The sequence below is a fragment of the Vipera berus genome (genome assembly GCF_964194415.1).
Source record: "Vipera berus genome assembly, chromosome: Z".
Classification (NCBI taxonomy): domain Eukaryota; kingdom Metazoa; phylum Chordata; class Lepidosauria; order Squamata; family Viperidae; genus Vipera; species Vipera berus.
In genome coordinates this window covers 48562828-48576230 of record NC_138205.1, presented here as the reverse complement: position 1 = coordinate 48576230, position 13403 = coordinate 48562828, and the positions used below count along the sequence as shown (strand labels likewise).

The following is a 13403-nucleotide window of genomic DNA, read 5'->3' as shown; positions in this document are numbered from 1 at the left end:
CCTGTAAAAATGACTGCAAGAGCACAGCGCATAATGCTTAATGAGGTAAAGAAGAATCCTAGAGTGTCAGCTAAAGACCTACAGAAATCTCTGGCACATGCTAACATTTTTGTTGACATATCTACAATAAGAAAAACATTAAACAAGAATGGAGTACATGGGAGGACACCACGGAGGAAGCCATTGCTGTCCAAAAAAAATATTGCAGCACGTTTGACGTTTGCAAAAGAGCACCTGGATGTTCCACAGCACTACTGGCAAAATATACTGTGGACAGATGAAACCAAAATTGAGTTGTTTGGGAAGAATACACAACACTATGTGTGGAGAAAAAAAGGCACAGCACACCAACATCAAAACCTCATCCCCACTGTAAAACATGGTGGAGGGAGCATCATGGTTTGGGGCTGCTTTGCAGCCTCAGGGCCTGGACGGATTGTTGTCATTGATGGGAAAATGAATTCCAGAGTTTATCAGGACATTTTGCAGGAAAACGACCATCTGTCTGCCAACTGAAGCTCCGCAGAGGATGGGTGATGCAACAGGACAATGACCCAAAGCATACAAGTAATTCAACAAAACAATGGCTTCAACAGAACAGAATACACCTGGAGTGGCCCAGTCAGAGTCCTGACCTCAACCCGATTGAAATGCTGTGCCATGACCTTACGAGAGTGATTCACACCAGACATCCCAAGAATATTACTACACTGAAACAGTTTTGTGGAGTGGTCCAAAATTACTCCAGATCGTTGTGCAGGTCTGATCTGCAACTACAGGAAACGTTTGGTTGAGGTTATTGCTGCCAAAGGAGGGTCAACCAGTTATTAAGTCCAAAGGTTCACATACTTTTTCCACCCTGCACTGTGAATGTTTCCATCTTATGTTTGACAACAGCTAATGTTTGTGTAGTATTATTTTAAGCAGACTGTGTTTTTCTATTGTTGTGACTTACATGACGTTTAGAGCTCATTTTATGGCCAATTCATACAAAACTCCACGTAATCCCAAAGGGTTCACATACTTTTTCTTGCAACTGTATATGACATGTTAATTATTCAGATTTCAGTCCTAAAATATGTAAGGTACAAAACTGATGAAGCAATGTCTCTAGTTATATAAAGTCTGTGAAGCTTCTCTAGCTATATAAATTTTCTGAAGCTTCTGCTATACGCAAGTTCCTGAATAGGAGATTGAGTTGGATTTATTGTTGGTAGTGTGAAACTGGGTAATGTGATCTATATACTACTATCATAAATACATTTGTGTATACTTATTTGAATAATTAAATGCTTAGTAGAGATTATCCTTTTGTGAGAAACTTAAATGGAAGATCTTAACTTATTTGCTTGTAGAATTTTATATTTATATTTAGAATTTTAGAATTTTCTATATACAGAGATCTTTGATGTATAGATGTGGCCAAAAATATTCATGTCCCTCCACGTATTTCCCAGACTCCCAATTTTCCATGAAGTACTGTACCATAGGCTGAAACTAACACAAGTAAATGATATGTACCATACTTTATTCCATAGTCCATAGAACTGGCTCTTTGCTTTTGATGTATGACTTAAAATATTCTTATAAATAATAAAACAAATGAAAATGGCATAAATATAATTATTGATACCCCTTAGAAATTAAAAGATTGGATTTTAATGATCTCAAGCAGACTATCTACTTTAATTAATACTACAGAGGTCGTCATAATCAGTCATTCAGCCTATTTGGAGAAAAATACTCAGGCATTTTGTGTCATTGCAGCACAGTAGATATGGACAAGAAAAAGAAAAGCAAAGGAGTATTGTATGAGGAAGAAACAAAGGTAATAGCTAAGCATGATAAAGATTTTTTTAAAAAAAAAACCTCTCCAAAGAGCTTCATGTTTTTGTGACCACCACTGCTAATGTTTTAAAGAGGTTTAAGATTAACAACCAGTCTAGAGCTAACCTCCATAAGCATGGCTACAAGAAGAATATTACTCCCAGATTGCACAGAACAATAATCTGAATGGTGGAGAAAGAACCATGGACAGATCCTGGCTGACCTCCAAGATCAAGGTACAACAATATCATCACACCGTTTATCGTTTCCGGACTGAAAGCGGCCTCTGGTTGAAGACTCAGGGAGACCACGCTCCTTTAGATATGCGCACACACACAAAAATCAAAGTAGAGTTGGCTAAAATGCATGTTGACAAGCCGCAATATATCTGGGAGAATATCCTTTGGACAGATGAAATAAAACCTTAGCTTTTGCATAAGTCATAGCAGTTCTACGTTCACAGGAAAAAAGTGGTGCTTTTAAAGTAAAGAACGTATCTATTGTGAAAATTGCAGGAGGCTTCCTAATGTTATGGAGTTGTTTAAATGCCTTTGGCACTGGGTATCTTAAATCTGTGCAGGGCCCAAGGAAATCAGAAGATATGAACACCACCTGAATGAAATATAATGGCCAAAGTTAGAAAACTATCTCAGTCTCAAATCATGGATAATTATCTAAAACATACAGTACATCTAAGAGTACCCAAGAATGGTTGAAAAGCAAACTTAGCACTGTTCTGACTCAGCCTGCTATAAATCCTGATCTGAATCAAATAGAACATGGAAAAAGCTGAAACTTACAGTTAGGAAAAGGAATTCATGAACTTAAGACAAGTAAACCAGTTTGCTCAAGAAGAGTTTTGCCGGTTGAGAAATATAGAATGCTTATAACTACAGAAAGTGCCTGATGGCAGTTATTGCCTGAAGAGGATGTGCTGTGAAATATTAGATTGGAAATATCAATAATTATATCCATTTTCATTTTATGTTAAATCATACATTGAAAGCAAAGTCTGCTGCATGGCCTATTAGTCATGATAACTAACAATTTTACAACAAATTGGGGTAGCATCTACGTACATTTGGTAGCATCTGTACTTGTATTAATTTCTAATGAGATGGTCTAATCTATTGAGAATATACAATTATTAGTTCACTACTGGATATTTTTTAATAAATTCTGTTCTAAATACTGTTTTGAAATTTAAAGAATTAAGCTTACCAGTCCTTTAAAAACTATTACTGCTGATTTTATATGCAGGAATGTATAGAGGTCAGCTGTATCTTCAGTCATCAGTTAGAATTTCTGATAAATTCCCTACTAACCCTAAAGCTTTGGAATCCAGAAATGATAATGCCGTTATTCATTTGCCTGTGATCAAGTGGAAGCCTTTAATTCGTAAGTAATTTTTCAGATTTATTACTTTTTCAAAAATGAAGGATGGAGTACAATTTTTGATAAAAAAAAATATGAATGACTTTTAGCTATTGGAAACCTCTCTGTTTTCTAAGATATTATTTACTGAAACTTTTATGTATTTCATAGTTTACTAACTTTATAAAAGTAATGTGTGGACATTCTTATTCTATTATGTATGATAGAACTACCAGGGAAAGAAGCAATGCTGTTTTTACTATTGATAAATCTATTGTAAGGAATTTTTATATTCTTTCAATAATAAGTATATAGTTCAATTTTGTCTGAATATATTGCATTGAAAAATGTATTGTAATTTGCATATGGAAGCCTATACATGAGATATAATACTGCAATCCAAAATATAAGAATTCCATATCCCAGTTAATTAATTATCCAAGAAAAAATTCATTTAATATTATTAATATTAAGATAGAATTATAAGTTTTATAACACATGAAAATAACTGCACATTCTCAGTATTTTGGGATAATTAATCATTAACTGAACTTGTATGGTTTCCTTTTGCCAACTCTTTAGCTGTGGTCCTTTATTATAGACAAAATGTTTTCTAAAAGATAACTTCCATTCATATAATGCTCTTGAAAAAGACAAAAAAGGTAAGAACATAAAAAATTGGATAATTTTAATCTTGATCATTACTGAATTATTATTCATAAAACTTAAAAAATATTCTAAGTGTAATAAAAAATGCGCTTTCTTTTTAGATTCTCCATCAAGAACACCTGTGCTGGTAGGATCTGATGAATTTGATAAATGTCTCAGCAATGACAAGTTTTCTCATGAAGAATATAGTAATGGTGCTCTGTCAGTTCTGCAATATCCCTATGGTATGTATGAATTGTGCTTTATTTTCAACTATTGCTTCAAAATATTATATTTACATTAGGACTCATGGCTTTCACTAATTTAAACAGAAATCACAATACTGTTATTTCTGTAGAATTGTTATTGGCTTCTTGGTAATTTATGTTTCTAGGTAAATTAATGATACTGCTTTTGTATTCATTTAGAACAGGCAGACCTGTTCCAAAAGGACACTGTCTTTAGCAAAATGTTCAAAAGAAAGACAACATGATTTTAGCAAAGAAAAAAAAGGTAGACCAAAACAAAATATAGGGAAAAAATATTTTACAATGTAGAGCTTTCCTATCTTGTCTATATAAAATTTCTTGGAACTTGCCTCTGTTCCCTATCTGACTGTCCACATGATTAAAATCAATTCCTATTCATATATACAGTATACGTACACTTGGTTGTACATGCTTCACAAAACTACATTTAAAAAGGCAAAGCAAAAAAGGTTTATCAACAAAATTAACTATATAAAATAAGGTGCCCATTTATAGAATTAATTGACCTATGTACATCTAACAATCATTTCTCTCACATACAAACCATACTTATACAGAAATGGACAAGTGTACACATGCAAATTCATACATACTCCCCAGCTATCTTCCAACAGAAGTAGTAAAAAAGGGGAAAATAAGATTGTGATGGAGAAAAAGAAATGGATAGTTTTACTGAGAAATAAAGAATGAAGAAACTAGATGGATATGAAGCACGAGGAAGAAATTATCGGGCCCAGAAAAGAAAATACCGTATTTTCCGGCGTATAAGACGACCCCCTACATTTCTTGTTGAATTATAGGGTTTGGGCTATACTCGCCGTATAAGACTACCCCTCTTCCAACGCATACCAAATAAAAATTAAAAAACATCAGATTTGATTTTAATATGGTAATTTTAATTCAAATGCTTATGACATGCAGGTACTTAGTAGGAAAACTGTCACTTATAAACATAAGGCTGTTTGTCATCAAACATGTAAACATAAAACAGTGCAAGTGGATTAAACTTTAATAATAATAATAATAATATAATAGTAATAATAAAATAATAATAATAATAATAATAATAATAATAATAATAATAATAATAATAATAATATAAAGTTGGAAGGGACCTTGGAGTTCATCTAGTCCAACCCCCTGCTAAGGCAGGAAACCCTATACCATTTCATACAAATGGCTGTCCAGTCTCTTCTTAAAAACTTCCAGTGTTGGAGCATTCACCACTTCTGGAGGCAGGTTGTTCCACTGGTTAATTGTTCTAACTGTCAGGAAGTTTCTCCTTAGTTCTAGGTTGCTTCTCTCCTTGACTAGTTTCCATCCATTGCTTCTTGTCCTGCTTTCAGGTGCTTTGGAGAATAGCTTGGCTCCCTCTTCTTTGTGGCAGTGCCTGAGATATTGGATCACTGCTATCATGTCACCCCTCACCCTTCTCTTCGTTAAACTACACATACCCAATTCCAGCAACCGTTTCCTATTTTCCTAATTCACTTTTTCACTTTTCCTAATTCACTCTAAAGCTTTCCCTGCGCAGAGCCTTAAGTAACATCAGCTGCCTGCAATTAGTGCAGGTTCTCATCCCACCAGGCTCAAGGTTGAGTCAGCCTTCCATCCTTCCGAGGTAGGTAAAATGAGGACTCAGATTGTTGGGAGCAATAAGCTGACTTTGTAATAATGCTGCTTGTGGGGGGTGGGTGAAAGCTGTAATAAGCAGGCATATACATAGAATGAAGGCTATTGCTAAGCACATTGATTTGTGCTTTAAATTGTAAGCCGCCCTGAGTCTTCGGAGAAGGGCGGGATATAAATGGGATTAAAAATAAAGACCAAATGGGAGATCCGCTCCAGGTTTTCCAGCCAGCCTGCCCAGTTCCTGAGTCAAATGTGTCCTTAGAGCTAAGCAGCTGCTCTGGCTACGGCATTCCCCACCTGCCTTTCAAGTTGCTCTTGCATTCCCCACCTGCCTACAGCTGCTCTTCAACTTTAGAAGGAAAGACGCCCAGACCCCAGCCTGTAAAAAATCACAGACTGCAGCTTCTACTCCAATTGGTCCCGCTTTCCCTGCACAGACTAAATGGAAGATCCGCTCCAGGTTTTCCAGCCAGCCCTGTCCCTAAAGTTTCAGCACCCGGTGTATAAGACGACCCCTGACTTTTGAGAAGATTTTCATGGGTTAAAAAGTCGTCTTATACGCCGGAAACTACGGTAGTGAAGATTTACAAAAAAAGGAAGTTTAATTCTCAAAAAAACAACCCTTTCTGTGGTAATCTTCAAAAGATCCAGTTTTGTAGCAATCATATTTGCAACATTTGCACTTCATACTTATTGTTTATAATAGCAATTTTTATCAGAGAACTCTTGAGGGTCACACAATATGGACTTTGTAGTATTGTACTTGATAAATAGCGTGGATTCAGATTTGGCTATCACTTTCCGAGCTGAGTTCTCAAACTCTGCTTTTTGCATGACAAAGGGAAGACAGATAAGTAAAATAAGTAGTTTAAAACCTTATTCAATATTCCTAAAGCAGGGAAATTTTGAAGAAACTAGTTTATTTTTTAACAAGATGATTTATAAATGTAGGAAAACTATTTTTCTTTATGTATGATTAAATATTAACAGTATGATTTAAACCCACTAAAATCAAATAGTTAAATGAAAAGGAGAGAGAAACAGTTGTCAGGTGTGGATGGGAGGAGGATGTGCTTGGACTTGAAAAGTCCTTTCCTCAATTTAGAGAAAATAAGGATGTACAGATGTGTTGCAGGTTCTCTGGAGCTTATTTCTAGCATACCTGTAGAGGTCTGGGAGAATGAATTCATGCTGATATTTGATACCACTACTACTTCATTGGTGTGAGGAGCACCTGAGTTGAAAGGATTTGCTGGTAACATCACCATTGCGTAGGGGACTCCCAAGGATGGCCCTTTCATGTACCTGGTATTTTCCCACCGATGTGGTACCTGTTTATATACTTGCATTTGTATGCTTTCAAACTTAAGTTGGCAGGAACTAGGTCAAATTGATGGGAGCTTATTACATCATAAGACCTGTAGTCTTGGATTTAGAATTGCCTCTAATATAGTTAGGACACTGAATCAGAAGACTGCTGTTTAGTCTTTTTATTTTTCAGCCTGGATATAGTCCACAATTAAAAAGGAATTGACTGGCATCCAAAATGTTCTTAATTTCTGCTCAGCCATTTTGTTCATAATGGCGGCTAACTGTCATCATGCAGGACTAGTAATAGCAATCTTGGAGGAAAAAAAGATCTCATATTTCCTATATCCCCAATAATTTCTATGCCCAGTGTTCAATTTTGGACATCCCACATTGCAGTCTGAGTACTACGTTGGGGTACCCCAGGATATGGCAAAGACTTTAAGAACATGATTTAAGTGGGTTTAAGAAAATATTTAATAATATTCACTATTTTAATTATAGATAATGGCTATTTTTTACCTTACTATACACGAGAAAGGAACAGACGAAGCACACAGATAACTGTAAGATTTTCTGAAAATATGAATTCAAAGATCATCCGAAAAAAAGATCCAGTTCTACTTCTGCACTGGTGGAAAGAAATTGCTAGTACCATCATATTTTGTATTATTGCCACAACTTTCATTGTGCGCAGGCTTTTTCATCCTGATGCTCGTAACCGGGTAAGTATAGAACTTGATTCTAGAAGTGAAAGTATACATATTTCCTTTATTTATTTTATTTATTTATTATTTGGATTTATATACCGCCCATTTCCCGAAGGACTCAGGGCGGTTTACAGGGCAATTAAAACAATACAATATACAAAGTTAAAATAGAATTAAATTAAAGAGCCCCGAAAATTTAAAAACTAAAACCCCAAACCCTCAGTCCAGGCTGGCAAGCTCGAATAGCCAGGTTTTATGGAGAACTTTGCATCTAATCATCAGTATTAGAATAATTAAAAGGTATTTCAGATCAGGTATGATTATTTGCGTCATCCTTTAGTGCAGGGGTAGGCAACCTTGGCTCTTTTATGACTCGTGGACTTCAACTCCCAGAATTCCTGAGCCAGCGTGGCTCAGGAATTTTGGGAGTTGAAGTCCACGAGTCATAAAAGAGCCAAGGTTGCCTACCCCTGCTTTAATGCAATAAAAGTGACGTTTAGAATTGTAAACAAGATTTCTAAATTCTTAATTTTCTTTGAGTCATATGATCTTTGTATTTTTATAGCATGTTTTCTCACACTGTATGGCGAGAAGGATGTGATACCAGTCCACATCAAATGCCAGACATTGAAAAAAATGTCTTAAATAGTTCTGCAACTGATACTTTAAATTCATGTCAGAGTACTTCAGAATATTTATTTGTGAAATGTATAAACGCAGTTTTGAAGGACTGATAAATATACAAGAATAATAGTCAATGCAAATATTTAAAATACATGCAAAACACTAAATAATACCTGAAAGCATAGATTCTATTAACAGTTACTCCTTTGGTACTGGAAGCTGCCTCCCCAGCTGATCCCAAAATATTTCTGAAACAGCGAGGTTTTCACATACTATGGAAATATTTTGTGACAAATTTTCTAAAGAAAGAAACTCCCACAGAAATTGCCCATTTTAAGAACACTCCCTTTCTTTTGGAGGAGATCTTCAGCAGACAGTCTCCCTACTCAGATTGGGTGGGTAGAATCTGTGATAATGATTTTTGTGATACCTTATTTAGCTGCATCCTTTAGAAATCCAGAATACACATCTGAAATTAGATAATTTTTCCTATTAACATTTCAGTCTAGTTGACTTTTATTACTTTTGTTTATCAGCAGCGGAAGGAGTCTGAAACTCAGTGTCAGACAGATAATAAAAATGAACAAACCAAAGACAACAACAGAGATGACCTTAAGAACTCTGGATATGTGTCAAGGTAAAAGTAGTAATTATTCTTTGACAAAATCCATTCATTGCAGTAGCCTTTGAAAAACAAGCATTGATAGTTCATCTGCTTTAGTTTGTGTTAAATGTAGTGGGTGCATTTTATGTTGGAGGAGTATTGTACTAGCATTATAAAGAGCCTTGGTGGAGCAGTGGGCTAATGCCTCCTTAAGTAACACCAGCTGCCTGCAATTAGCGCAGGTTCGCATCCCACCAGGCTCAAGGTTGACTCAGCCTTCCATCCTTCCGAGGTAGGTAAAATGAGGACCCAGATTGTTGGGGGCAATTAAGCTGACTTTGTAATAATGCCGCTTGGGGTGTGTGTGAAAGCCCTAATAAGCAGGCATATACATAGAATGAAGGCTACTGCTAAGTTTGTAAGCCGCCCTGAGTCTTCGGAGAACGGCGGGATATAAATGGAATTAAAATAAAATAAAATAAAATTATTTCTAAATTCATCTTTCCTTGAATGTACAGTATTTCCATCTCCTTTCAATAAGTTGTCTCTTAATTGCTGCTTTTTAAGAAGAGTAATGGGAAAAGCTGTTGTTGCAAGGAGAAGAGAAATGAAAAGTTATGGTATGCTTGTTACTGTCAGATAAGTTGTTGGGTGTGGGATTATAAAAGCTTTCAGGGCAACTGCTATTTCAATAATATGTTATTAATACGGTTATTGTATGGTTTTCTGTGGTGCATTTTCTTACTGTTCAAAAATAACTTTAAATGGAAGAAAGTCTTAAGATAATATTGGAAGTATTATATTTCAGGGTTTTACATGCAAATAATTAATTTTCTGTTTCCTTACATTCATTAATGAAATATCAAATAAAATGTGAAACAGTTTTAAAAATAAACTCATAAAGATTGCTAATTAACAACAATAAAAAAACACATTAGCAGCTTTAGAAAAGGCTTTTACTTTCATGCTTGTGCTTTCATGCTTATAATTACTGGTAGCCAGAGCCTCTATAGCAGACATGTCAAACTTGCAACGTCACATGACGTGCAATGTGTCAGGACGGTTTTGCCAGCAATGACGCATCAGGCCCACGGGCTGGCAGTTTGATACCCCTGCTCTATAGTGACTCATCTGTCAATCTACAATACAAACTTCATGTCCAGCATACATTAAGAGATCACTGGCCTCTTAATAGACCATTTAAAGCATACTCTGTTGAACTGAAAGTGTAAGAAACAATACAATTCAGGCTTCTTTAAACTGCCATGTTGATCAAGGATTGGCTTGCTTTCTTCAGTAGCAAATGTAGAAATTAAGCATTCCTCCAACTATTGGCAGATCACTATGTTGAATGTTTGTTCACATAAATTGACCAGACTACTAACAACTCAAATATGTGAATCATCAAATAAAAGCCTATGTTAAATTAGTATTTTGCAAGTACCGGAAAAATCAATTTTATTTGTGTGTTTTCTTGCAGGTATCTGACAGATTTTGAACCGGTTCAGTGTCTCGGTCGTGGAGGTTTTGGAGTAGTATTTGAAGCCAGAAACAAAGTTGATGACTGTAACTATGCTATTAAAAGAATTCGTCTTCCAAATAGGTATTTACATACCTTTCTGGTTACCCTTCATATTCTGCTCTAGATGTGGCACCAAGCTTCATGTATTGGTTGATGTTGTTTTAGAACTATTTTATTCAATGGCTGAGAAGGTTTTCAAAAATTAAAAAGTAACATTACATATTGTAAGAAATCAGTATTATTTTCAATAATTATAGTATAAATAATTTCAATAAATTTCTGAATGTTCTTTTGGAGCCTTCTATAAATGCGAATTAATAAATTATTTTTAAAAAAATAGAAAATGGATTATAGTCTAAAGTATTTTTGTTGTGGTTTGAGACATTTTATGTTAGAGTATTTGCAGTATCCCCTTCATGGATTACTGCCTTGTCGTAGTGAAGGGGCTTGCGTAATTCAATGAAGCTATGAGCTATGCCGTGCAGGGCCACCCAAGACAGACAGGTCAAGGCAGAGAGTTCTGACAAAACATGATCCACTGGAGAAGGAAATGGCAACTAACTCCAGTATCTTTGCCATGAAAACCCTATGGACAATACCAAAAGGCAAAACGATATGATGCTAGAAGATGAGCCCCTCAGGTCGGAAAGTGTCCAATATGCTACTGGGGAAGATGCTGTAAAGATTTTTTTCTCCATAGGAACCTGGAATGTAAGATCCATGAATCAAGGAAAGCTAGACATGGTCAAACAAGAGATGACAAGACTGAACATCGACATCTTAGGAATCAGCGAACTAAAATGGACAGGAATGGGTGAATTTAATTCAGATGTTCATCAGGTATACTACTGCGGGCAAGAATCCCTCAGAAGAAAGAGTAGCCTTCATAGTCAATAAAAGAGTAGGAAAAGCAATACTGGGATACAATCGCCAAAATGACAGAATGATCTCAGTTCGAATCCAAGGCAAACCATTCAATATCACAGTAGTCCATGTCTGTGTCCTAACTACCGGTGCTGAAGACGATGAAATTGACTGGTTCTATGAAGTCCTACAGCACCTTACAGAACTAACACCAAAAAATGATGTGCTTATCATCATGGGGGATTGGAATGCTAAAGTAGGAAAATTTGGCCTTGGAGTACAAAATGAAGCAGGGCACAGGCTGATAGAATTTTGTCACGAGAATACGATAGCAAACACTTTTCCAACAGCCCAAGAGACAGCTCTACAAATGGACATCACCAGACGGTCAACACAGAAATCAGATTGGCTATGTGCTCTGCAGCCAAAGATGGAGAAGCTCTATACAGTCAGTAAAAACAAGAAAAGGAGCTGACTGTGGCTCTGACCATGAGCTTCTCGTTGCAAAGATTAGGCTTAAACTGAAGAAAGTAGGGAAAAGCACTAGGGCCACCCAGCTATGAATTAAATCATATCCCTGTTGAATATACAGTAGAGGTGACAAATAGATTTAAGGAATTAGATCTGATAGACAGAGTGCCTGAAGAACTATGGACAGAGGTTTGCAAAATTGTACAAGAGGTAGCAACTAAAACCATCCCAAAGAAAAAGAAATGCAAGAAAGCAAAATGGCTGTCTGAGGAAGCTTTGCAAATAGCTGAGGAAAGGAGGGAAGTGAAAGGCAAGGGAGAAAAAGAAAGATACGCCCAATTGAATGCAGAATTCCAAAGAATAGCTAGAAGAGATAAGAATGCCTTCTTAAATAAACAGTGCAAAGAAACAGAAGAAAACAATGGAATAGGGAGGACCAGAGATCTCTTCAAGAAAATTGGAGAGATGAAGGGAACGTTTCATGCAAAAATGGGCATGATAAAGAACCAAAATGGCAGGCACCTAACAGGCAGAAGAGATTAAGAAGAGGTGGCAAAATTAGACAGAAGAACTATACAAGAACGAGCTGAACGTCCCTGATAACCACGATGAGGTGGTCACTGACCTCAAGCCAGACATCCTAGAATGTGAAGTGAAGTGGGCCTTAGAAAAGCTGAGCAACAACAAAGCTAGTGGAGGTGACAGTATTCCAGCTGAGCTATTCAAAATCTTAAAAGACGATGCAGTAGAAGTGCTACACTCAATTTGCCAGCAAATTTGGAAAACTCAACAGTGGCCACAGGATTGGAAAAGATCAGTTTACATTCCAATTCCAAAGAAAGGCAGTGCCAAAGAATGTTCAAACTATCGCACCATTGCACTCATTTCACATGCTAGTAAAGTTATGCTTAAAATGCTACAAGCTAGACTCCAGCAGTATGTTGATCGAGAACTACCAGACGTACAGGCAGGATATCTGCTTCATTAACTATGCTAAAGCCTTTGATTGTGTGGATCACAACAAACTGTGGCATGTTCTTAAAGAGATGGGCGTACCAGACCATCTTATTTGTCTCTTGAGAAACCTATATGCGGGTCAAGAAGCAACAGTGCGAACTGGATACAGAACCACTGATTGGTTCAAAATTGGGAAAAGAGTCCAGCAAGGCTGTATATTGTCACCCTGCCTATTTAACTTATCTGCAGAGCACATCATGAGAAAGGCAGGGCTAGATGAATCAAAAGTTGGAATTAAGATTGCCGGGAGAAATATCAACAACCTAAGATATGCAGATGATACCACTCTAATGGCAGAAATTGAAGAAGTGCGAGTGAAGAAGGAGAGTGCAAAAGTTGGGTTGAAACTTAACATTAAGAAAACCAAGATCATGGCATCTGGCCCTCTCAATTCCTGGCAAATAGATGGGGAAGAAATGGAGGTAGTGACAGGTTTTATTTTCCTGGGCTCCAAGATTGCTGCAGATGGGGACTGTAGCCAAGAAATTAAAAGACACTTGCTCCTGGTGAGGAAAGCCATGGCAAATCTAGAC

General features: G+C 36.5%; 1 protein-coding gene across 4 annotated transcripts in view; it reads left to right on the top strand.

Moving 5' to 3' along the window:
• EIF2AK3 (eukaryotic translation initiation factor 2 alpha kinase 3) overlaps positions 1 to 13403 on the top strand; it is a 59368-nt gene that overhangs the window by 24905 nt on the left and 21060 nt on the right. For 3 of the 4 annotated variants that reach the window (XM_081342912.1, XM_081342910.1, XM_081342913.1), the window contains 5 exons: positions 3088 to 3225; positions 3972 to 4094; positions 7563 to 7783; positions 8929 to 9029; positions 10477 to 10599. In XM_081342912.1, coding sequence (XP_081199038.1) covers positions 3088 to 3225; positions 3972 to 4094; positions 7563 to 7783; positions 8929 to 9029; positions 10477 to 10599 — 706 coding nt within the window. The remainder of the gene's footprint in view (positions 1 to 3087; positions 3226 to 3971; positions 4095 to 7562; positions 7784 to 8928; positions 9030 to 10476; positions 10600 to 13403) is intronic. The other variant, XM_081342911.1, reaches the window with a different exon arrangement.